At 57.6% G+C, this 23590-nt stretch overlaps 5 protein-coding genes across 5 annotated transcripts; all 5 read left to right on the top strand.

Moving 5' to 3' along the window:
- Positions 1 to 933: 933 nt before the first annotated feature.
- On the top strand, positions 934 to 3027 carry LMXM_34_2780 (transporter-like protein; the record flags this gene model as incomplete). Its single annotated transcript, XM_003879225.1, has 1 exon — positions 934 to 3027. The coding sequence occupies one exon, from the start codon at positions 934 to 936 to the stop codon at positions 3025 to 3027; it is 2094 nt and encodes a 697-aa protein (XP_003879274.1).
- A 3388-nt stretch (positions 3028 to 6415) lies between these two features.
- On the top strand, positions 6416 to 10363 carry LMXM_34_2770 (conserved hypothetical protein; the record flags this gene model as incomplete). Its single annotated transcript, XM_003879224.1, has 1 exon — positions 6416 to 10363. The coding sequence occupies one exon, from the start codon at positions 6416 to 6418 to the stop codon at positions 10361 to 10363; it is 3948 nt and encodes a 1315-aa protein (XP_003879273.1).
- Positions 10364 to 11564: 1201 nt separating this feature from the next.
- LMXM_34_2760 (conserved hypothetical protein) lies at positions 11565 to 13427 on the top strand (the record flags this gene model as incomplete). The annotated part of the gene is made up of 1 exon (XM_003879223.1): positions 11565 to 13427. One exon carries the CDS (start codon positions 11565 to 11567, stop codon positions 13425 to 13427), a length of 1863 nt encoding a protein of 620 aa, XP_003879272.1.
- Positions 13428 to 14739: 1312 nt separating this feature from the next.
- On the top strand, positions 14740 to 16029 carry LMXM_34_2750 (conserved hypothetical protein; the record flags this gene model as incomplete). Its single annotated transcript, XM_003879222.1, has 1 exon — positions 14740 to 16029. One exon carries the CDS (start codon positions 14740 to 14742, stop codon positions 16027 to 16029), a length of 1290 nt encoding a protein of 429 aa, XP_003879271.1.
- A 1087-nt stretch (positions 16030 to 17116) lies between these two features.
- LMXM_34_2740 (galactokinase-like protein) lies at positions 17117 to 18547 on the top strand (the record flags this gene model as incomplete). Its single annotated transcript, XM_003879221.1, has 1 exon — positions 17117 to 18547. The coding sequence occupies one exon, from the start codon at positions 17117 to 17119 to the stop codon at positions 18545 to 18547; it is 1431 nt and encodes a 476-aa protein (XP_003879270.1).
- Positions 18548 to 23590: the final 5043 nt, after the last annotated feature.

Genomic DNA, 23590 nt, shown 5'->3' with positions numbered 1-23590 from the left:
GCAGGGCGGTGTGTCCTGGACGGCCAGAGTGTAGCCGTTGTGCCGCGGAGCTGGGTGAGCTGTGGTTGTGCATGCGTCTACGCTTGTGGAGGTGTTCAGGGGAGACGGAAGGCGCTGCAGGAGGCAAACTGAGCTTTCGTTTAGGTGCCTGTGTGTCTGTCTGTGTGTTGCTCATCCTCGGTGCTGTCGCGTCATGCACGACTGGGTGAGCACCGTGCTGGCTCTCAGGTGTTCGCTTTCGTTTTCTTGGTGGGCCCACTTGCGAGAAGGTGGTGAGGCACACAAGTGTCAATGCGACGCGGAGACGTACGCGGAGCGGGCGCGGCCTCGAAAGTGGCTGTAATGTGTTTTCTGTTTGCTTCTCTTTTTGGTGCTCCTCCGTGTGTTTTCATTGGCCGCTCAGGTGCCCCGTGGGTTTCGTTTCAGGCACGCGCAGAGTGGGCGGGTGGCGTGGAGGGATCCACAAGAAACGAATTGGAGAAGCACCATAGGCAAGGGCGAGAGGCATTGACACACAAGCAGTGAGGACCCGTCTGCCCCCTCGCCACCCCACCCTCCTCTCCCCACCAGTGGCACTCCTGCTCTGCTTTCCGTAGCTTGCCGGAGAGAGAACAAACGAAACGGCGACATGTAAGAAAAAGTACATGGCCGCTGCTGCACCACCCCCCTGTGCGAGCACAAGTGTACCGCTTGTGTGTGTGCTTCTTTTGTCTGCTGACCTGCCAGTCTCACTTTCGTTGCCTTATTGCCACTTCTAAGCGGGGGTTCCGTCCCCAAATCGGATGTATCGGTGTGTATCGAGTTTTTCTGTGTGAGTCTGTGCAGTTGCTGTGGAGCCGCGGTGTTGCTCTTTTATGCGCGCATCTTTCCTTCGTTTCTTTTCCCCACCGCTTCACTCTTTTATCCACAGAAGAAGAAAAGCATCAGCTGCACATGATTCAGCTTCGGAGAGACACTTCTGCCGCAACACAATCCTCGGTGGCGCCATGTGAGGGATCCGGGAACAGGCGTGAACGTGTCAGGGAGACACCGCTCCCATGGGGTCAGCTGTTTATTCTATGCATCGTCCTGCTTACGGAGAGCGTTTGCTGGAGTGTGTTGATTCCGTTTGTGCCTTCCTTTATTGCGTATATTAAGGGCTGGGACATAGACAGCTCTGGCTACGCGTCAGGCTTTCCTGTCAGTCTCTTCATGCTCGGACAAGTGCTGAGTGGCAAATTATGGGGCTCGTTCAGTAATAAGGTCGGCCGCAAACTGGCCATCAGCATCGGCGTGTTCTGTTGTGCTGTTTGCATGTTTTTCATGGGACTGAGCGGCAGCTTGTGGGTGTTGTGCCTCTGGCGCTTTTTGCATGGCTTGTTGGCCGGCTGCTCGATCGTGGCCAAAACGATGATCAGTGAGTTGACGGATACGACGAACCGTGCAAAGGGCCTGGCGCTGGTCAGTCTCACCTGGGGTGTGGGAACCCTGTTTGGCCCAGCTATCGGTGGCTTTCTCTACAATCCCGCGTCGAGTCCAGGGCTTGCCTTCCTGCACGTGTCTCCAACTAGCTTCATGGGCAGGCATCCCGCCTTTCTTCCCAGTACTGTCGTGGCAACGTACAACTTGTTTGCCGTACTAATCAGTGTCCTGTTCTTACGGGAAAGCAACAAGAGTGCTCGGCCTCTACGAGAACTGCTGCCGCGCTATGTTGTGAAAATTCTTGGCCCCGTGTTGAATTTTGTGCAGCCGCGGCTTCCGTGCGACACGGCCACCGAGGTGACAGTCATATACGCGGACGACCACACTGAATCCAACGGAGCCGGACCTGTGAAGTCGCCTAGCGCAGCTTCCCATCCGACGGGTACTTGCCTTTCCGAACCGCATACCCACTTCGGCTTCAAAGAAGCCTTTGTGAACCCATTGCTGCGGCGTGTCTGCCTCATCTCGATGCTGATCTGCACATCCGACATGATGTTCACGGAGATTTTTCCGCTCTGGATGGCAGCAGAGTCTCGGAACGGCGGCCTGCAGCTGTCACCGCACCAGATGGCGATTCTGTTGTTGGTGAACGGCGCCCCGACAGTGCTTGCGAACATCGTCTTTGCTTCAGTGATCAAGTATTGGGGGGGACCCATTCGGTTCTGGATTGCGTCTCAGCTCATATATGCCTTTTTCACAGTCGTGGTGCCAACGGCGACTGGGTTCGGCACAGGTAGGTTCTGGTATACAATGGCGATGGGCATGCTGCGCAAGGTGGTGGAGAGCTGGAACTTCGCACTCATCATGCTATTCGTGTCACTGACGGCACCGCAAGGCAAGGTGGCCATCATGTTTGGCATTCAGCAGTCTACAGGATGTGTGGTTCGTTGCGCCGTGCCTTTCATCTTTGCCCCGCTCTTCGCGTGGTCCATCTCGACACCGCGCCCGTTTCCGTTGAACCACTACCTAGTGTTTCTCTTGAGCGTCATTCCGCTAGCGATTGGCGCCTACCTTGCAGCCTCCGTGTACATTCCGTCCGAAAACAGCGGCGACGGAGGAGACGTGGAGGAACACGGTAGCTCATCGGTCATGGAGGACAACAATGACGGGGACCGGCGCTCCAGTGCCGACTCGGCACGGGCATCGGTGCGGTCACGCTACAGCTTCTTTGGCTCATTCACTGGCGACGTCGAGGAACGCGAGTCTCTTCTCCACAGCTCCTTCGCGACCTTGGCCATCGGGACTGCTATCAACCCTATTTCTGGAGTCGTTCAGAACGCCATCTTCAACTTCCCGGAGGGCTCTCCGCTACACGTGACCGGCGAGGACGGCGCTAGTACCACAAGGCGGCCGCTAGCCGAGATCGACGATTCCCGTGAGAACTCTAGCCAAGAGGGTGACGAAGTCGACGATAATGGCGAATACGCGACTTTGGCGGACGAGATGGAAGATATGCCACTATTGATTTCAGATGGTATGCTCGAACGAGAGGATGTCCGCGTTGCACAGGTCAACGACCTGCTTGAGGACGAGGAACTCCCATCTTCCACGCCGCCTGTTCACTAACGACAAGCACGCTTTACCATCTTTCCTCGGGCGCGGCCGCAACACGAAAGTGAGTTTTTCCCGTTTCTGCTTTTTTTTCCTGTTTTCTCTTTGCGCACGTTTCCTTCTTCCACTGGTTCCTGTGCATGACATCTCTTCTTGTTCACTCGCGTCAGCTTACCCTCATAACAGGTGGCGTCCCCCTCAGCGCATGGTATCCCAGGGTCCAGTACCGTCACCCACACCCCTCTCTGTGTTTCAGGAATTCAGGCGGCTCTCCACTCACACTATCTGCCTGCCAATGCTGAGCCGCCAGTGGTAGTGACAGGGTCATGCACCCAAGGCTTAGGGGTGGTCAGAGCGGTGCATCGCTTCTGATGTCGGTGACCGGGCCCTGGATGGGGCTGCGTCGGACCGACCTGCGACGGCAAAGACGCCTGTGCCATCCATATGGTAGGCAACGCGGCAGCGTGACACCAGCGGATCGCAGCCTTCCCTCACTGCCTGCCGGTGCGGGCAGCCTGAGTGTCACCCTGAGGGGGATGCACGAGGTGGCGGCCAGCGTGATGCGAGGAGCTGGTGCGAGCCGACCTGCAGAGCGGGCGGTGGGTGGGTAGGGCGTGAGTCAGAGTCCGTGCTCTCAGATAACGGACTCGGCGCATGGCTATAAGCCGTCTGTGGCTACGGCTGCCTCGCCCCACGCGATGGGGTCTGTATCAGGGGGCTGTGCAGTGATCTTGTGTTCTGTGGGCACAATGGATACATCAAAAAACACCGCTTTTTGCCATGAGAACTCGACTGTGGCGTGCGATGAGCTGGCAGGTAGGCACGCTTTGCCCGTTGGTGTCTCTGTCGGTAAGCAAGGTCGTGAGAGGTCGGACAGAAAAGAAAGGCAGAGGGGACGGCATTTCATTGCCCGACAGGCGCACGCGCGAGAGCTATGGTACGAGCACAGAACATGAGCTGCAGCGTGCTGGTGGGGACTGCTATATCCCCTTCTTCCCTCCTAAGGCTCTACCCGCCACCTCCCTGTGTGCTTTTTTCTCTCTTTTCGGTGCTTAGGTCTCTCCTCGGCGGTGGCGGAGCCGTGTCTGAGGCACGCAAGGAAGGGCGCTGCGAGCGATAGAAAACTTAACCGAATACTTTATCGGCAATTCTTTTTGTTTTTTCGCTTTGTTACTGCTGCTGATGCTTTCATGGGGCTAGTGTCGCGGATATCCGTGTGGTTCGCTTTCTGGCTTTGCCCGTGTCGTGACTGGGACGGCCTCATGGACGTTATTTTCGAACTTGACGAGCATCTTTGATTGTCGCTGTGTGAGTGCGTTGGCTGGTCCAAGGCAGAGACAAGCGGCGTGGGTGTTCATCTGTGTGGTAAGCCTCGCGCGTGCGTATCTCTCTCTGCTTGAAGCCGGTTGCTGTACGAGTGGCGGTTGACCACGGACGCGTGTGCTCTTCTCAAAACAGCAATGGTGCGGTAACGAGAGCCATTGACTGTGGAGCAGGCGCGATGGTGTATGACGGTTGTGTCCTCGTATAGGTGCAGCCACAAGAGGCTCGTGGCCGCCGCCGCCCAGCACCCGAGGAAGAATGCTGCGGAGCGCACGCGACGGCAGGAAACCCTCCTCGCCAGGGCCCGCACCGGCAGCTGTGTGTGCTTCAGGCTCCTCCGACGGCGGGCGACTCTTGGTGGCAGCATGAGGTGCCGATGGCGTGCAGCGTACTACACCGCTACCGGTGTTGTGCCTCCCATCCCCGCCTGTGTTTTGCTGTGAGGAGGTCCGGCCTCGCATTGTGCGCCATATGCTATGCGACATTCCCGCACCCCCCCCCCGACGCTCGAACCCGACCTCGTTTCACGCAAGCAGTTTGCACAGAATGACCTTACGCGCGTCTCGCTTGCGCAGCACCGGGGCTCCCCCCCTCGGCACCCCTTGTGTGCATCCTCAGCGCGACAGGCCGGGAGCTCTGGGCGGGGCCGGCGCACGTGCGCATGCACCGGCCTCCCTCTCCGCCTGGACACGGCCCCGCGGCTGTGAAAGGCGTGCGGGTGAGGACGAGGGCGGAGTGCCTCCCGCTGCCACAGCCTCACGGCAGTTTGCTGACGGTCGCGGCGCATGCGGGCAGGCCATCCAGGCACGCCCTCCCCAACCCTCCCCCCTCCCACACACACCACGCTGGCACGGACGGAAATGGACGGTGAAGGCAGCGAGTCCCCGTCCTTCAGGCAAGCACGCCGTCTGGAGGCCGGCCGCGGGCTGGCACCAATGCGAGCACTGCGCGCTGGCGCTGTGAAGCACAGCGGGCATGGTGCACCACAGCGAGGCAAAGCACCCGGCGGTACGCGGAGCGCGAGGGAGGGGCGGGAGCGGCGCAGCTGCGGGAAGCACGAGTCACTGCACCCCGTTACGGAATAGCGCGGCGCGCACCTAGGCCGCCGCCGCCTGCTACGCGGGCGACAGAGACGCCATCGCGCGTGCCCTGGAGCGCGGGACGCTGTGCGCGGTGCGATTCGACGGCAGGGCGGTGTGTCCTGGACGGCCAGAGTGTAGCCGTTGTGCCGCGGAGCTGGGTGAGCTGTGGTTGTGCATGCGTTTATTCCTCCACTCTCTCGACGCCTAAGCGCCAGTTGAGGAGAGAGAAGTTGGTGAACGATCAAATTGAAGACGTAAAAAAAAACGAAGTTGAAAAGTTTGTCGGAATCCCTCGTGGCGAGTGGCTGCACACACTCGTCATTTTTGGCGACGACTCTTTCCCATTCGTACACAAGAAAAACACGCTGAAGGTACATCTCCATGTTGATTGCGTTTAGTGCTCATACTACTATTATTGTGTAGCCCCTCCCTCTTGTGGGTGTTGTCAGGGTTGCGTTCACTGACAATGGCACACATGCCCGATCGAAGAAAGCCAATGGCACAGAAGCGGAGGTGTGCGCCTCGATTCAGGTGACTTGAGAAAGGCGTACCATGGAGAGAAAAACGGTCCCTCTGTGCATGTCTTGTTGTGTAGGGCGTGTCGACATGCAGAAGGAATTGGTCGAGTGTCTCTCATCTGCAACAATGACTGAGTCTTTCAGGACCTCCAGGAGATCTTTAGGCGGGGCTGAGGAAGAGAGTGTGCACGGCGCCATACACAGAGCTTAGCACCTCCAAAGAAAACGGCCTTCGCGAATGTCCTACTACAGCGGCGCATCATCTTTGAGGGTTCCCTGCTTCACCTCTGTCTGTCCCTCTCTCTCCCCGACGACTCTGTGTTGTTTGCACTACTGTTTCCGGGCCGTGTCTCTCTGGGTGTACTGATGTGAGGCGTCGCTCGCCTCCTTCTCTCTTGCTTTTTTCTTTTGTTCTTCCTTGCACTCATGCGGAGGGCATCCTCGCCAGCTGGCATGATGCAACACTCATCGTCGCCGCCTATGACAGGCACAGCCGCAGAAGCAGCCATCTATATGGATCACCACCTCGGGGATAAAGTGCGCCTCACCCTTGAGAACTGCCTTAAAGACAAGCCATGCGACCCTATTAGATTTTTCGCGCACTCTCTTCGGCAACTAGCTCTACAGGATCCCACCAGCAACCAGGAGCCGGTTCGCGGTGGTGCACAAGGTGAGCAGCTGCAAGCCGAACCTCTCAAACACCTTCAGTTGACACCCCCACCTTCAGTCCGTCTCGAGAACGGCATCAAGTATGAACTGCGTCCACTGGCACACGACTTCCGCCGCGCCTCGGGCATGCCGCCGGCGGCAGAAGCTACAGCGCAGGCTTCCGTTTTTCCAGCCGTACAGTATCGAGAGGCAATTTCGTCCTATGAGGTCGCTTCGTGTCTGCGGCAGCTTCACATGATAAATCCAGTGGCGCCACTACTGCTTTTCATCGAGTGCCCTGCTCCGACCGCCAGTGCGTTTTTCTACCAAGGTGTCGCGTACCGCTGCGGGAGCGCTACCGGGAAGCTTGCCAACCAGACGACGCCCCCGTTCATTACAACGTTGCAGGACGCTCTGGGAGCTGAGAAAGTAAGTGACTTCGACACAGAGATTCGTGCAGCAGCCGCTGAGGCGGCGGCTGCGGTACAAGTAAACTTCCTCCCCTCCCTTCAAGGAGACTACCTCTCCACCTTCGACACGCTCGATGGCGCGCTGAAAAGGGCGACGCAGGCGACAGTCGCCTCCACAGCCGACAGCCCCACAAATCCGCCTCGTTGGACGCTTCCATCCGTTCTTTTTGTGTCCTACAAACCGGAGTCAGCGCACCTTACATACGCACGATTGCTCGCCAGCTACGGTCCTCTCCACGAAGCCGCGCAGCGAGCATCCTTGCAGGCTTACCGCGCCGCACAGCTGAGGCGGAAACGGACGTACACTTTCGGGTACGCGAGGGAATACTGGGCTAAGGTGCAGCAACAGCGCCATGCATCCCCCGGTGCACCGCGCACGGTGAACGCAGTGGCTAAGTGTTCCTCCTCAGTCGACTCCAAGACACGCTCTAACCAGCCTACCGGGCCTCTCTCTCTCGGCGACAGTGCGATGCCTACCACCGCCGCGGAAAATTCTCCTGCTGCAAAGCCTGTCAAGCGGGGATTATTAACCTACAGTGCAGCGCAGCAGGCGGAGGATGACGTGTTCCTCGTCGTTGTGCGCCGTCTCGAGCATGCGGCCGCAACACTCATTCAGTCCATCTATCGCGGGTACCGCCGTCGCCGCAGCTACATGAAGGCGCGCGAGGCACTTCATAGCTCTTCTAGTGCAGTCGGCACCAACTCACCTCTCAAAACAAGCCGGAAGGGTGCCAGGATGGCACAGCCACCCGAGGATCCCATCCTGCCGCCCCTCTTGCGTGCCTGCCTCGAGCGCCTTTTCCGCGAAGGTGACGCCTTCGGCTCTCTTTGGGGTGACTATGCCACCTCCCCCGCTCCGGAGAGCCGCCGCTGCTGGATCTACCGGCCAGTGCAACATCGCGAAGGCGGCGGTGACACGGAGCAGTCGGGCAACGGCTGCGCCACGGGCGAGCACGTCAGGGAAGGCTGGGTGCAGGAGGAATTGCTGCTCCCGCCGTTGAGGGCGACGCAGCCGCGCCTGCATTTGAATTTGTTTCGGCGCTTGAAAGACTATCTAGCCCTCGCGCAGTGCGCCTCGCTTGACGAAAATGTGCAGCTGCTCATGGACAGCCCTGGCATGTCCGTGTTGCAGCGTCGAGCCTATGATGGAATCAAGTCAGTGTGCCTCAATCTGTTTCACGTGGCTTACGCAGAGCTGCGGCAACGTCACCCGAAAGGGATACCGACGTCGTTCTCTGCCTACATGCGCCAGATGCACGGCCCCGTGCTTGGGTGGCTCTCCACCCCGCACAAGTGCTCCCTGATTCTTCGGACGGTGCAAACGACGGCCACCAATGCAGTCCAGGATGCACAGCAGGACAGCATCCGTCGCCGAGGAGTGAGCAGCAGCCACAGCGCGACAGAGAGGTCGATGAGCTGTGTTGTGCGCGACCAACTCGCTGCAAACGAAGCCTTTCTGATTGCACCGCACTCTCTGTCAGCGAGTGGCGCTGCCTTGCCTGCGGCAAAGCTGGCGGTGCCGACGGTATTGGGCGTTGCGCCTCAACTCTACATTTCACAGCAGCCGCTACTCCCCAGGAAAGAGTGGGTGCAGGAGGTGACGCTGATGTTGCAAAGCGCGCGCGACCGCACCGCTGACGCCCCCTCACCATTTGTTGAGTGGATGACCACAGCCAGTTTTCCGCTTTGCTGTGTTGACGGTACACCGGTGGGCGCGGTCCCGCGCCTTGATACGCAGCAGGTCGAGGGTGTTCCGCCTTACGACTCCTTTGTACCTCGCCTTGGTGGTGACACACTACAGCTGGCTGACATGCGCGCTGCAGAAGGTGCCACAGCCGGCGACAGCGTGACGTCGGCCTCGCTGGCTGTGCAAGCGGCCGCAGCGGTGCAGGAGTGGATGCAGGGTGACCTTGCCCGCGCCGCAGACGCCGGCCTGAAACACCACATTCAGGAAAGCCTCTCCACAGTGAGTGGCATGTTGTACTACAGGACACGAGTGCGCAAGGGCGGCACAGCCACCGACGCCTTCACAACAGTCCCGTCATCGGCCACCTTGGTAAGGGAGGTGCTGCGCCAAACTCACAGGGACAGTGCTGTTGATCCGTGCGAAGCGAGGACTGGTCACGAGGGTAGCACCTCGCACTCAGAGCTTCACAGGGGTGTCTGTGCTTCCGCCAACCCGTTGCACCCCTCGGTTCAAAGCAGTGAGGAATGTGAACCAGTGATGGGGGTGGTGGCGCAAGAAAATTCCTCGGCAGCGTGGCGTAGCTGCTCGCGCACTTCCTCCATTGTGACCGCATCACACACCAGCGTAGGTGCATTGGACTCTAGTCGCACGACGACGGCACACGCCTCCATCAACGCCAGACCTGAGGTGCGCTCTTTGGCTGTCATGTCGAACGTCGAGCTGGAGGCAAGTGGCGAGCTTGCGGAGCATGTGCTTCACGTTCTCACCGCAGATGACGTCGCTGAGGAGGTGAGTACCGCACTCCCAGGGAGTCCATTTAAGCACACGCGTATCTCGATGCGCTTCTTCGCCGGACCAACAGCCCTCGAACAGCTCGATAGATTTCTTGACCGCGTTGCTGCGGCTCTGCAGAAGGAGACACACTCGCCCTCCCTGGTGATGGCCATGGACTTGCCGTCGCAGGCCTTCTACGCGCTTGCCGCCGCGCTCCTCGCGTTCCGGCTGCACGACATGCGTGAGATTCCTGTCAGGCCTCATGAAAAGTCAAGAGCAGTGCCCGAAGGCTCCCCTGGCTCACAGCTCGGGGGCGCGCCGTGTGACGCACATGTTTCGTTTCTCTCAGCGTTTCACATCGTGCTAGAGGCGGCGCTGCCCACCCCTTCCGGTTCACGGACAGCGACGCAGTGCACAACAGTGCAGGTTGCTGTACAACACGTTTCACATGTCATCAACTGCGCGCCGCTACCGCAGCTAAACCTGCTTGCGCTTCTTTCCTCCGCGGTACAGGAGGCGGAAGCAGCAATAGAGCCGTCACACGCCATCGTTCGCGCAACCCAATTGGCGGAGCAGTACGCGCTGCTGGTGCTGCTCGACTACTACCTGTGGTCCCCGCAGTCCAGCTTTACAGCGGCAGAGCCATCGCTGGGCAGCCAGAGTGCCATGGTGCGTATGGTGGGCAACTGCGCGTTTGCCGCCTTTGTGAGCAGGGTGCCAGCCGCGCTCGAGTGGATGGCGCACGTGGACCCGTGGAAGATCTCAAGCCCAGACCCTTTGCACCTGCGGTACTCGAATGCGCTGCGCCGCTGGGATGATAAGCACTACGTGTGCTTCGGCGCATTCTAGGCTGCTATAGCTGGGGAGATGTGACGGGATGCGTGGCATGACTCAAGTCGTGTGGTTTGTAGCGCACGCCCTGCACGCAGACGACGAGGCACAAAGAAAAAAAAGATGTAAACAAGACAGATGGACGCTCTGATTTTCGTTCTTTTTTTTGATGACGGGGCACGGCAGTTGTTCGCTGTGTTGCGCTCGCCGGTTCTTCCTGGTTTTCCCTCCGACGTGTTCTATCGATGCGCACGTTTTTGTTTGTTTTGTGCGTGTGTGTGTGTGTCTGGCGCAATACACATCTATATATATGTTTACCGTCCTCTGTGCATACAGAGGCGCCAACGGTCCACTTGATGTTTACTAGGCTCCATGCTGCAGAGTGGGATTTATCTCTCTCATCTTTGGTGCGTCTCTGCAAGTCTGACGGTCGAGTACGCCCATGTGCATGCGTTTCTTACTTGAACGGGCTTTGTGGTGCTGTCTATCCTGTACCCAGAAAGACGGCTTGCAGCGCCACCCGACGCATCACGTCGTGGGTGCAAGGATATGCATGGCGAAACGTGGTGATCCGCGCCTGTCGTTTGTGTATGTGTGTATGTGTGTACGTGTAGCACAATAGAACGTGAATGTGCATGACTGCCTCTCTGCACTGCTCACCCCCCCCCCTACGGAGAGCTGGCCAGAAAGACATCACGAGTAGAAGAGCACAGAGCATTGTTTACGGTGGGCAAGTAAGAGGTGATGCACATTGTCACTGCCTTCTCCCTTCCTTGATGTGCGAGCTATCACGACGACGATGAAGGGCAATGTAGGTCAAGTGTGTGTGAGGGTGTGGGGGTGCGACACACACGCCCTCCCGCCTCCATTCCAGTGATCTTGCCTCGCTTCATCACCAGGCTTTCATCACTCCATGTCGAACCGCGATTCGTCGCACTCTTCGCTCCCGTTTCTCCCCCTTCCTTACATGCGTGGTCCAGCCACCCCAACCACATCATCTCCGCTCCTCGTTCGTTGCCCTATTCCGTTTCACATCCCAGCAAGGCCGCGCTTTGCAACGGTGACAAGGACGGGACTGCGTGAAGCCCACCACACCAGAACACACGCATACTACACCACTACACGGCACCTCTACGTCATGTATTCGTGTTCTCTTTTGCGCCTGTGCAGCACCGCGCTGACGAATTCGGTCGCTACACACAGCGCTGGCAGTCGGTACATGCACAAGCCCACAGAGGCAACGCAACAGCAGTGGAAGCATCGCCTGCGAGAACGCACCCTTCAGCGGCGTCGCAACATTGCGAGCAAGGAGGCCGAGGTTCAGCGTTCTTTGAAGGAGGTCACCAGTAGCCGCGATTTAATTATAGCGCAGCTAGCAGATCAGATCTTCTCCAAAGGTCACCGTCACGTGGCGAGCGCCATGAACGTCGGCTTTGTTCCCGACGGCAACCCTGCCACGCCCCTCATCGCCCTCGCTGGCCGAGAACGGTGTGGCAAGACGTCCTTGCTGCGCTCACTCTTCCGCTCCGCGCGCGAGGTCGGCCGCTCCAATCGGCACCTTCGCCGAGACGCCATGAACTTCTTCAATGTAGGCGGCGTTTTCAATGTTGTTGATCTGCCGGGGTGCGGCGGTACATCCGTGCCGTGGTCAGCGGTGCTGCAACACGCCGTGCTCTTGCGCAACTTTGCTCGGTGCCAGCCCAGTTTGAAGATGCTTTACTACTGCATGGACACTCACTACAAACACGGACTCTACATTCAGGACATAGACCTGCTGCAGTTTCTCGCACGCGAGGTGCCCAACTTCACCATTGTCCTTACCAAGGCGGACCAGATCAATGACCGCGCCATTCAGACGGTCCACATGGAAGACATACGCAAGGAGCTCATCTACCACGACATCCACCATCCGGTGCTGGTCACTAGCGCCTTCCACATGGGTGGCATCGACACGCTGCGGTATGATATGGTCATGAACTCGGTGCACACGCTGCCGACGGAGCGACTCACGTTGACTGAGGCGCAGCGCCTGTCGGCTCGGTTGTTTTCCCAAAAGGAGCTGAGCACGATTCGCCCCCTCGCCATCGCGCCGTCGCAGGTCGATGATGAAACACGAGAGTGGAATAAGGAAGTTCAACTGACAGAGCGCACTGGCGACGGCCCGGGGGATGTGAGCGTCGCTGACGCAGCGATGGGTGCAGCGGAGGATGCCGGCTTAGTGGTGGAGGCGACAGAGGAGGAGCTACGGTACAGCGAGGCAGAGTCGGCGGAGTTTGCGGCGGCGGACGACGGCACTAGCGCTGCTGGTGCGTCGGCGCCTGCCCGTGCAGGCACTGAGGAATCATTGCTTGCCGAGCTCGCACCTCCGCCAGAGGAAGTGCCTCTTCCTGTCGGTGCTTGGCGGGACGCGGCATCATCCTCGACACATATCCCTGTTGTGTTCAAGGATCTGTTGACACAGATGGCGTACGAGCGGGTCGTGAAGACGCTCCGCAACCGTCCACTTCTCCAGTACCTGGATGCGACCAGCCCCTGGCGCAATCCACTGCGGTGGCCGACCCACGTCGTCCCTACGAAGCACCCCAAGGCGAACATTATGCGTTGTCCAGAGGCGCCGGAAAACCCTTATCTGTTTCAGGCCCAGTTTGTTGCCCCACGCGCCGATATGTACTTCCGCCGACCCAACGTCGGCGCTCGCAAGTCTTCGCAGAAGGGCAGATACGAGGCAGACAAGCCGCTCGCCTTTCTTGTGAAGGCTTACACGATTCCGTACTTTCCCGACATTGTTGACACAGCCATGCAGCCAACGCCGTGGGCTTTCGTCGGCAGTCGCGAGGCTTACTACGAGCGCAATGGGGGTCGCCAGCTTGGCGTTCGGCTCGCCAACTACGCCACTGCCGGGTCTGTGAATCCCCTCTCTGAAAGCCCCGCCTCTCAGAAGCCAGAACTGATGGACGAACTGCAGGCACTGGAGACGAAGCGATACGGGGCCCCGATAGCGATGCTGCGTCCCCCGGACGAGAAGCTAGCGCCTCCTGCATTTCCTTTGCACGCACCCAGTTCACCGACGCTTAGCACGTAGCAGACGCGTTCGGCTTTGGAAGGTCCTTTCGGTTGTGGCCTCACATTCTCCCTGCCTCTCCTGATTTCTTCTCTTTCTGTCGCTGTGCCGCCGGGGTGAGGGGAATGGGGCCAGAGACAGAGACAGGTCGTTGTGTGGTTGGGGGCGTTCACTGGGTTTGGTGCGGTGCCGTGACCTGCCGCTTTGTTGGTCCTGGTGGTGCTCGCTTGCGCTGTTCACAGTTAATTGTGCAATGCTCGCTGACGAGAAAGAAGAAAGAAAAAACAAACACACCAAAATTCACATCACTGTTGCAGCTTTGTCTTGGCACGATTTTTGCAGGGCAAGCGATGCTCGTCGAAGTGCAGCGGTGATGCCGTGTGAGAATACACACCTATGACGCTGTGGTGTGGTTGAGCGTGAGGCAGCTCTTGTTTTCCCTCCTCATCTAGGAAGAGAGCGCCGACTGGGCATTCGCTCCTGCGGGGTGCGGACGGCCCATACGCACCACTACTTGGGAGGAAAAACACGAGTGTGCTCACCTCTCCCCCTCCATCTCTCTATAACCTTTTCTTCTCTCCAGCGAGCACACCTGGGGGTGCTCCTCCACCGCTCCATCGATTTCTCTCTTTCTTTGGCTGAGTGTTCGTGTGCACCGACTGCATCGCTGAAGTCAGGCTTTGTGAGCTACTGCGCAACCCGCACATGCAGAAGAAGCGCCACAGCAAGAAGGGTGGCCGAGTCTTTCGGTGAGAACTGTTTTACAATCTGCATCATTCTCCTGCAACTGGCTCTGTTGGCGCTCCGTGCCGTGGCGTTGTGTCTTGGAGCAGCAGGTGTGCAGCCCATGGAGCTGGGCAAACTTGTCACAGCGGAGTCTCGTGGGTGTATCTACTACTTTATCATCGATGAGGTGCACCCCGATGAGCCGCAGCACGATGCACTGCGGCACTACTACGTGGTCACCGCCACGTCTTCGAGTTTCTCGTATCGAGAGGCCTACGGCGTGCTCTGTCGTGCCCTTTGCAGCTTGGATAATCGCACCTTCCTTCATCGGTGGCACTCGCTCTATGAGCAAATTTTCGGCACGACACCATATGTGCAGTTCATGGACACCGTACGGAATAGCCCGCTGGTGTGCCTGGACACCTTTGCACCCCAAGACGAAGGTGGCAGCAGCAATGGTAATGGCCACGCTGCCGCTGCGAGGCCGCTCCCGGTAGCTTGTGCGGCCGGCCCCGGCAGGCCCGGCTCCTCCTCTTCTCCCACTAGTGCCTCTTGCACGGTAGCCCTCTTCTCAAACGAGGCGACTGCGCGGCTCGCACTGAGGAAGATGGTGGACGTCGAGCAGGAGCAGCCACACTGCTCGCCTGACGCGAGCGGGGCCCACAGCCCTCATCATCACCAGGGGTGTTGCACCCCTATACCCGCGCAGTCCGCAGCCATTAATGGTGACGCAAATCATGCCCTTCCGGATCCTCAGCAGCCGGTGTTGAACGGAGGGACCGCAGGTATCGGCTGCGTCCACCAAGTTCAGGACAACGCTGACCCTGTCATCAATGGCAATCGCGCTAACCCGAAACAGGAGGTGAACGGGCTGCTGGACTTGGCCTCTCGCTGGAAGTTGGATGCGTGCTGCCCTGCAACCGACGCCAAAGGTGCAATGCACGAGCTTCAGCGCCAGCTGCAGCAGGAGCGCATGCGTCGCATGAAGGCTGACCAACACCGTCACCTTCTTTCGAGACTGCTAGGCGAGGTGTCGTGCCAAAACACTGGAGAAAAGCAGACTCCCGCCGCTGCCGCCCTCTCTACTTCAGAACAGGACGGCGCACTGGAAGAGCTACGCCAGCAGCTGCACGCACTACAAGAAAAGCTCTCCACGGAGCGAGCGCGGCACTCGAAGCAGCGTGAGGAACTCCTTTCAGAGAATGAGCAGCTCAAGAAGCGGCTAGGGCAGCAGCATCGAGAGCAGAGTGCTCGAATCGAGAAGTTCCTGAAGGACAATGAGGATGCCGTAAAGCGAATGGAAGATGCGCTGCAGAAACGAGAGGAGGAGGTGCGGGCCGTCTACACTCAAGCGCTGCAGGAGCGTGACGTGCGTATAGCCCAGCTCTCGCAAGAGGTCCTTCAGCACACGCACGGGGCTCGTCAGCTGGCCGCCGTGCGCAGCGACGAAGAGCGACTTCACGCCCAGCGCGCAGCACACCTCGAAGACATGGCAGTGCAGCTGCGCGAGTGGAACCTATCCTTGCAGCGACAGCTAGCAGACGCCAATGACGAGGTGCGGCGACTGCGTCAGCGACTCGAGGTGATGGATGCTGCCTCTGTGCACGACATCAAAGACTGTGCGCTTGTGTCGGGGGCTGCGGGCAGAGAGCTGGCCGGAGCCTGCTTCCCCTGTGGTGAGCTGTCTCGTGCGCAGGCGGTTCAGCTTGCGACGCAACTCTATCATTCCCAGCAGCTACTGCAGGAGTGCAGGGAAGAGAATCAGACCAAGTCAAAGGAACTAATGCGAGCCGCTCAGCTCATAGACGCATTGAAGGAGGGACTCCGCCGTGTCAAGATGGACCTCGGCGCGGGCTCCACCCCTGCTGCTCCAGCCACTAGGATGCCGTCCCCATAACATGTCACTGGACAGGCAATATCTCTCTGGGCTTGCGGTTCGCAGCATAGTTTGTCAAGCCGCACAGGGCCTCGAAGCGCATCCCCAGAAGAAGAGGATGACGCATGAACCCACGCGCACACCATAGACTGTGAGCATAGAACGGGAACGGCAGCCGCCGTGGCACATGCGCCGACTGAAATGGCAGTCTCTTTTTGCTTTACACTTTACATCTCTTTACATCCACTGCGAGAGAAAGGCGTGGGCTGCCATGTTGCCACTACACACCGCTGAAGCGAGAACAAAGGTACCGATCAGATGCAGCTACTGCCGTGCGCGCGTGACATAGTTTCCCTGCTCTGAATGGGCGGTGCCATGCGTAAGGACCATCAGGGAGTGGTTCTGAAAGAGCTCCCTTTTGTGTAGAGGCGAGTGGTGCGACTTGTGATCCTCGGGGTCGCATGGGCTGCCCTTCGACGCCTCTTTGCACCCCTGAAGCATGGTACGGGTGAAACTTGTTGGGTGCATGAGTTGGTGTATGGCCTCTCTTTCTGAGACACTTGCAGTGCTGCAAGGCAACAGGCTACTGAGGGAGGACACACAAGCACACATCCACACGCTGGCACACAGCGTGGAAAGCAAGGGAAAAGGAGGGGGAGTCTCTCTACTCTCACCACATGTACCGCCGTGAGATGTCGGACTCTCTCGCGCTGTCGCGTGCCTTACCTCTACCCATCTTCTCCATAATGCTCGGCAAGTATTTCTTTTTTTCGTTCGCGTTCTTAGTTGTTGGCTGCCCTGTCACACCGCTCCTTCAGCTCTCCGTACCACTACACACGCACAAACACACCCCTACGCAATCACAAGGTAATCTGTCAGAACTTTGACGGCAAGGTCACCATTGTCCCTCCGCCTTTTCTCTCTCTGTTCTTCTTCTCGTGCGTACGACTCAAACACGCGCATCTTGCTCGCATTCACTTCGTCCTTTGGCCTTTTTTTTGTTCTTGTTGGTTCTGTTGTCTCGCATTACCGCTGCGCTCCTCAGCACACTAGGTTTCGCACACCAACTCTATTATACCGTAACTTCCTCTCCGGATCTCACGCAGCCATGCCCGCGGAGAGCTACCCGGACGAGCGGCTTGACAGCACGCTGGCAACGTTGACGCACATTTTCTGCGAGGAGTTCAAGGTCGAGAATGACGCGGATGTCGAGTGGCTAGTCTTTACCTTCTCTCCTGGCCGCGTAAACCTGATTGGTGAGCACGTCGACTACATGGAGGGGTGGACTTGCCCGGCGGCGGTGCTGGAGGGCACACACATCCTTGTGGGGCGCGTGAAGCACTTCCAGAAGGAAGCGAAGCCGAAGGTTCGCTTCTACGCAACGTACACGAAGGAGCACTTCGACATAGACCACCTTGGCGGGTCTGTGCATAACAAGGCGTGGACAACTTTTGTGCGTGGTGCAATGACGCTGCGACTCAACCACCTCGGCGTTGCCATTGAGGACGCGTCCCTCAACGGGGTATGCATGGTAGTGCACGGCACCCTCGCCATGGGTGCCGGCATGAGTGCATCGGCTGCCTTCGGCGTCGCGCTCATTCACGCTATCAACGCTGTTGTCACGAAGAGCTACAAGGGTTGTCCCACCTCGAGCGGCCGCCGCTATGCTATTGTACCGTCGATGCCCAAGGAAGATCTGATGGAACTGGCCAAGGAGGCGCGCCTTATCGAGACGGAATACTGCGGCGTGAATGTCGGCATCATGGATCAGTTCATCTCTGCCTTCGCGGAGGCAGACAAGTTTATGTTCCTGGATTGCAAGCACCTCACCTTCGAGCCCATCGACATGACACCTCTCCTGGGCCACGGCGAGTACTCGTGGATGCTGATTGACTCGATGATCAAGCACGACCTGCTCGGTGGAACGGCTCAGATGTACAACTCGGTTCGCATCGATCAGGAGAACTCGCAGAAGAAAATCGCTGAGCACCGTTACCGTGGCAAGCCGTACTCCTTCTCCCTGATGGTGCGCAACCCAGAGCAGTACGGCTTCGACGGTGACGTGCAAAAGTTCATGGCGGAGTTCAAGCCTCTCATGACACCCGGAGAGTTTGAGCGCGGCAGCTACCAGATCATGGAGCAGCTGCGCACGTTGGAGTTCCGCAAGTTGAACGACCCGACGTTGCCGTTGTCACGTGAGGAGCGTGTCAAAAAGGCCGGCGACATTTTGAACGCCGGTCACGTGGGTATGCGCGACCTCATGAAGATCACCACCCCCGAGCTCGACTACATCCACGAGCTCATCAACAAGGATAAAGACGTCGCCGGTGGTCGTATGATGGGTGGTGGCTTTGGGGGCTGCATCATTATGCTGCTCCGCCGCAGCGCTGAGGACCGGGTCTTGGCGCACGTTCGCAAGCATTTCAGGGCCCGCTTCAATATCGAGAACTCTGGCTACAAGGTGAAGCGCGCCGGCAGCGGCGGCTTCGTCGTTTCGTTGGAGGGAAAGAATATGAGCGATGCTGGCAGTAAGCTCTGAAGCACTCTGTCCCATGATTGTGACCATCCCCCTGTCACCTGATGCTCCTCCGTGGATCTGCGCGTGTCTCACTGCCGTGAAAAAAAAAGATTCGGCGATCTCCCTCTTACATGTTATAACTTTTTCCATCTTATCGCACATTGCCTAGCACTGATGACAGCGAAGAGAAGAGGAGGGGGACGCGAGAGAAGATGGAGTTTCGTGTGCGCCCGCGGCGAGTCTGACGCGCGAAAAAAAAGTAAAGAGAAACAAACGGATACTGCACATCCGTTCTTTGCACTCTCCCACAAGCGTGTGTGGTGGTTGTGGTAGTAGTGGTGGTCCTCGCTGTTGTCGTTCTCGTTGTCGCTCGCTTTGTCCCCCTTTCATGTTCTCTTTCACCGTTTGTGGGCTCTTTTTTTTAGCGTTGTCGCATTGTATATCTTCATGGTGTTTCCATTTTCTTTTTTGCCCAGTCCTCTCCTTTCACCTCACCTCCTCACCGTGGGGCTCTGCCTTGCTTGGAAGTGTGCAATAATGTGCAGTCGACGGGTTCTTCTCCTCTGCTGGTTAGTGTATCGCTACTCTTTTTTCTCCTTTTTTTCTTTTTTCGGGGGGATGCAGTTGCGACTTGGTCCCTTGTTTCTTGTTCTCGGTTTCATCTCAACTCGACAGCGCTGTTGTGCCTGACGCGTGATGTAGCGCAGAGCATCCACTTCGCGTACTTGCTCTGCAACCGCTAATTAAAAAAAAACGGCTTCCCAACAGATAACTCCTTCTTCTCTTCTCCCTTCGCCGGAACACACACACATAAAAAAAAACGGCAACAGAAAACGTTATTGTTAGATTCTATGTTTTATCCCGTATGTTTGATAGTCAGGGTCATTTCCTTGTTCGTCTAGGTTTCCATCTCCGCTGCATGTCTGTACGCCTCGGCTTTTGGTTTTTGTTTTCGCTGTTTTATTTTTTTCCCTTTGTCGTTCCGTTTCTCTTTTGTTTTCCGCAGCCAAAGATTATGGTCTCAGAAGACAAACGAACGAGTTTACAGTCATGACGTGCCAGATGCTTCCCGTCCCCCACCCCTCCCCTCCCCTTTTCCTTGTTTTCGAGCATCTTTTCGGCATGAAAAAGTGTGCGGCTTGGTCGAAGCGAAGAAGGGAGGTAAGAGAGGCGTGCCATGAGCGCGGGGACACGTGCGAGTCTGCGTGATGTGTCTTCACTTTCGTATCTGCGTCCTCCGGTCTATGGGTGTACTGGCTCACTCCATGTCCCCACTCGCCCCTTGGTGTCTATTCTTTGCTGAGACTCCACCGCCAAGATAGACGGAAGTCTCGTGCGCCTTCCCACTTAAAAAACCCTCAGCTCATTTTTCTGTGTCCCTCTATTGTCGGATGTTGTTCCGTTCATGACTTGTTTTGCTCTTTTTTTTGTCTGCGCCACAGCACCTCAGGCAATGCCCCCTCCCCCTCCCCCTCCCCGACACTTTTTTTCCCATCCGTTTTGGCATAACTTTCGGCTTCCTCGATGGAGCGGATTCTTCCAGCTGTTTCACCTGCCACCGATTTCGTCCTCTCATGCCTGTTGCATGTCTCCTTTGGCGGTGCATCTGAATGGGTAAGATGGCGCCCGTTTGGTTGAATGTGTGCGTGCGCCGCGGTGCCCGATGCTGTCATCCCCTCTTTGCTTCTTTGTTACGTGAGGGACACTTGCCCCGGCATCGTAACCGAAAGCATGTAAGGACCGCACATGGTGGAGTTGCTTCTAAATAGGTGAGTCCCACCGCATAGTTTTTCGCACATGAAACATGGATGCTGTCGTCCCGTCCAGTGCTCGAGGTGCAGGACGGACAACAACATAGAAACTGCGGCGAGCATGCGCGGCAATCTCAGCTTACAAGGAGACACATTTCGTTACCTCTTTCGGCCCTTTCCCTCTCGACTCTCGCAGCCCCAACGCGGTTCTCTGCGTTTTGCCGTACAACTGTATTTCTACCACTCCTGTCCCGTTCGTGGTTGGTGGCTCTCACGCACCCGCGCGTGGATGCTGACGGAGCACAGCAGTGCGCAACCACAACGCATTGGATCACCTGAAGCAACCTCATGAGCTCCGTATCTTCACGCATATACGCATGCGCACGGTCGAAAAAGAAAAGAAAACAAAGAGGAAGAGCGAATCATCAACTTCAGTGCTGCAGGTAGGCCCCCTTCCCCGTTCTCCCACCCGCCCTCTACGGGCCGTGTGTACGAAGCAGCTGCTGTGCTGGTGCCTTTGTCTTTTCTGGTCCCCCACCCCCCATCGAATCGCTCCCCTCTTTCTGCGTTGTTGTTTGTCCCTCTACTGAAACTGCGGCACTGCACGCTAGTGCAAGGACGTCTCCATAGATCTCCGCATCACCATGTAAGCTCGTCAAGCGCATCGCCTTCACAACACCGACGCGCAAAAAAAAAACACAGAAACACAGGCAGACTCCTCGTTGGTGACGACCGTCACTATCGGCACGTAAGGGTGACCTAGTCGGAACGCAGCTCTTCATCTGTATAGTGTATCTGCTCTGCGTGTCGACCGAGGCTTTTCTTCTCTTATGCGAACACTCGCCCTCGCATTTGGCAAGCTCTCACCCTTTTCTGCACCCCTTGAATGATCTTCGTATGTTGAGGGGGACTTCCATCGCCGCGACACCGGGCGCTGTGTTTCTCGCATTCACGCGCATTGGGGGGGGGACGCCGCGGGGAGCGACTACATATATCTTGCAGTTGTGCAGTGGACGTATGACGCGCGACATGGACACGGCGCATGGCCCATCGTAACTGGGACGTCCCATGAGCAGCGGCACCGTCTTTGTTGATGGGCGGCCTCTTTTTCGACTTGGTCCGTCTCTTAGCGCCGAGGCGCGCGTGTGCATGACAGTGCTTTATGTGTCACATCACCCTTCTCATTGGCGACCCACGAGAACGGCTCTCACTGCGCTTTGCACGCTCAGGCACCCCTGCCACCCCAGTCACAATCTTCCTAGCGTACCTCTTCGATGTAGTGCGCGACGCGGCGCTTGTGCGGATGTACGGCTACCTCAGCGGCGGCTTCCGTGTGTGGAACTTGGCAGTTATCGTTTTGTGCGCTCTGGTCAATTGGCTTGTCTCAAGGACTACCTCTTGTCTCTTGACCATTCGCCGTCACTGGAGTCGCTCTGTTTCTGGTGCTGTTTTCGCCGCCGCCGCCGCATCCGATGGTCGAGATGCGGGAGGGGCGTGCACAAGAGAGCCAGCTGCGTGAGAAAAGGAACAAGGCGAGCGAGTCGAAACTCTACCTTTCGCTGCGTGTCATCGTCGCAGACCCCAACCCTCTGCTGGTCTTCATCATGTGCTCGGCAATGCACTTGGCGAGCATGAATAAAAATGCCATACTCGTACGTTCTCTTGCCTTCCGCACCGCTGCCGATCTCCGTCGTCAGCTACGCCTTCAGGGTCGTGGTGTTTCGCGATGTCGGTGAGCCAGCTTCTCTTGCTGCTTATGCCGACGCGCACCGTCCATGGCTCTCCCCGCTGCTGATCGTAACGCTCACTGGAATGCCCGTGTGTGCTGTGTAGTTTTCACCCTGTATTGAACTGTCGCACTTCCACGTGACCAGCTTCGTGCTCGGCTGCTGCCGTCTGGTGCTCTCTGACCGTGCAAACCCCGCCATCTCCGCCTTCACCTCCGTGACGGGTACCTCGGGCATCACGCTCGGTGTCGTGCGTCACATCACACACATTGTGGAGATTGTGACTGCAGAGATGCACGGTATCCTCTCGAAGATCAGCCCATCGAGGACCGAAAACAAGTGCTGTGAATGCTCAGTCCAGCCCTTGGGCGGTACAAGCCCGCCGTCCTCTCTCACCTCCGAGTCTTAGGACTCATCTGTAGCGCAGGAGATGGGCCAGTTTGCCACAGGACTCGCAAACAACCGTACACGCCGCCGTCGTGATGTGCTCGGAGGCAACGTTGTAGAGGCGCAGCTAGAGAGCTTGGAACCTTTTTTTTTCTTTTGTTGGGGCGCGAGCTTCTCTCTCGTCTTGTGTGGCAGCTGCTTCTGCAAGCGTGCAGTCCTGTGCTGGTGCGAGTCAACTGCGCTATACAGTCATGGGAAGCCGTGGACAGAGAGAAGGCCTGTGGAAGGTGGAGAGAAGTGGACGACGCGGCGTGCATCTGTCATGATTTACTAGTGCACTGCCGCTCTCAAGTACGTTTTGCCATTTTTTTTGGCTTCATTCTCACCGCCTCCCTTTTCCGCCTTGCCAACGTGGTTGTGACGCCTCTAATTGACTTTGTGTTGTTGCCAGTTCTCGCCATTGTGCTAGCCTCCACGTTGTCCATCACCCCTGCGCTCACTGCCCCCCATCCCTCTTCTTACTTGCTCCTTGAGTTCGTCTGGTTATTTTTTAAATCCTTATCCCTGCTGCTGTAGACGCCCGTTGCCCGCTGTGCACAGTGCGCTGATGACCCCCCTCCCTCCCCCTCAAATCGTCCAAAGGAAGAGGCACCCCGTTAGAAGTGAACACATACGTTCACACGCACAAAACTGTCCTGTGAAGCAAAGACGGCTCCTCTCTTCTCCCCACTCCTAGCGTGGGGTCAAGGTAAGTCGTCGCATCCCTTGGCCACGACTTTCCGTCGACATTCAGCATGCTCCTTCTCGAGTATGGCGTGAGCAAGAAGAGGCGGTAAGGCACGTAGCTGCGCGAAGTCAGAAGGGAGGGGGGTACTGGAACTGTTGGGGACGCGCCTTGTACCTTATTATGTCCTTGTGCTGCACCTGCCTTGTGTATGTGTGTGTGTGTGTGCCGGTCATGTTTGCACATGCTATCACGTGCTCTGCAACGGCACCACCAACACGGTCTCTTCACGCTTCACATTCTTTTTGGTGCACTTATTGCAACCTTTATTCTCATGCCGTGTTTCGTGCTACCCTCACCTCCTCCTCTCCTCGTCGTGTGTGCTGCACCCTAGTCATTAGGCTGTGCTATTCTCTCTCCTTCTTCTCGTTCTTGGCACCCACCACCCACCACACACCACACACCACACACACAC

The sequence above is a fragment of the Leishmania mexicana genome, chromosome 34 (assembly GCF_000234665.1).
Source record: "Leishmania mexicana MHOM/GT/2001/U1103 complete genome, chromosome 34".
NCBI lineage: Eukaryota > Euglenozoa > Kinetoplastea > Trypanosomatida > Trypanosomatidae > Leishmania > Leishmania mexicana.
The sequence above is the reverse complement of the archived record's forward strand: the minus strand, read 5'-3'. Positions and strand labels throughout refer to the sequence as shown.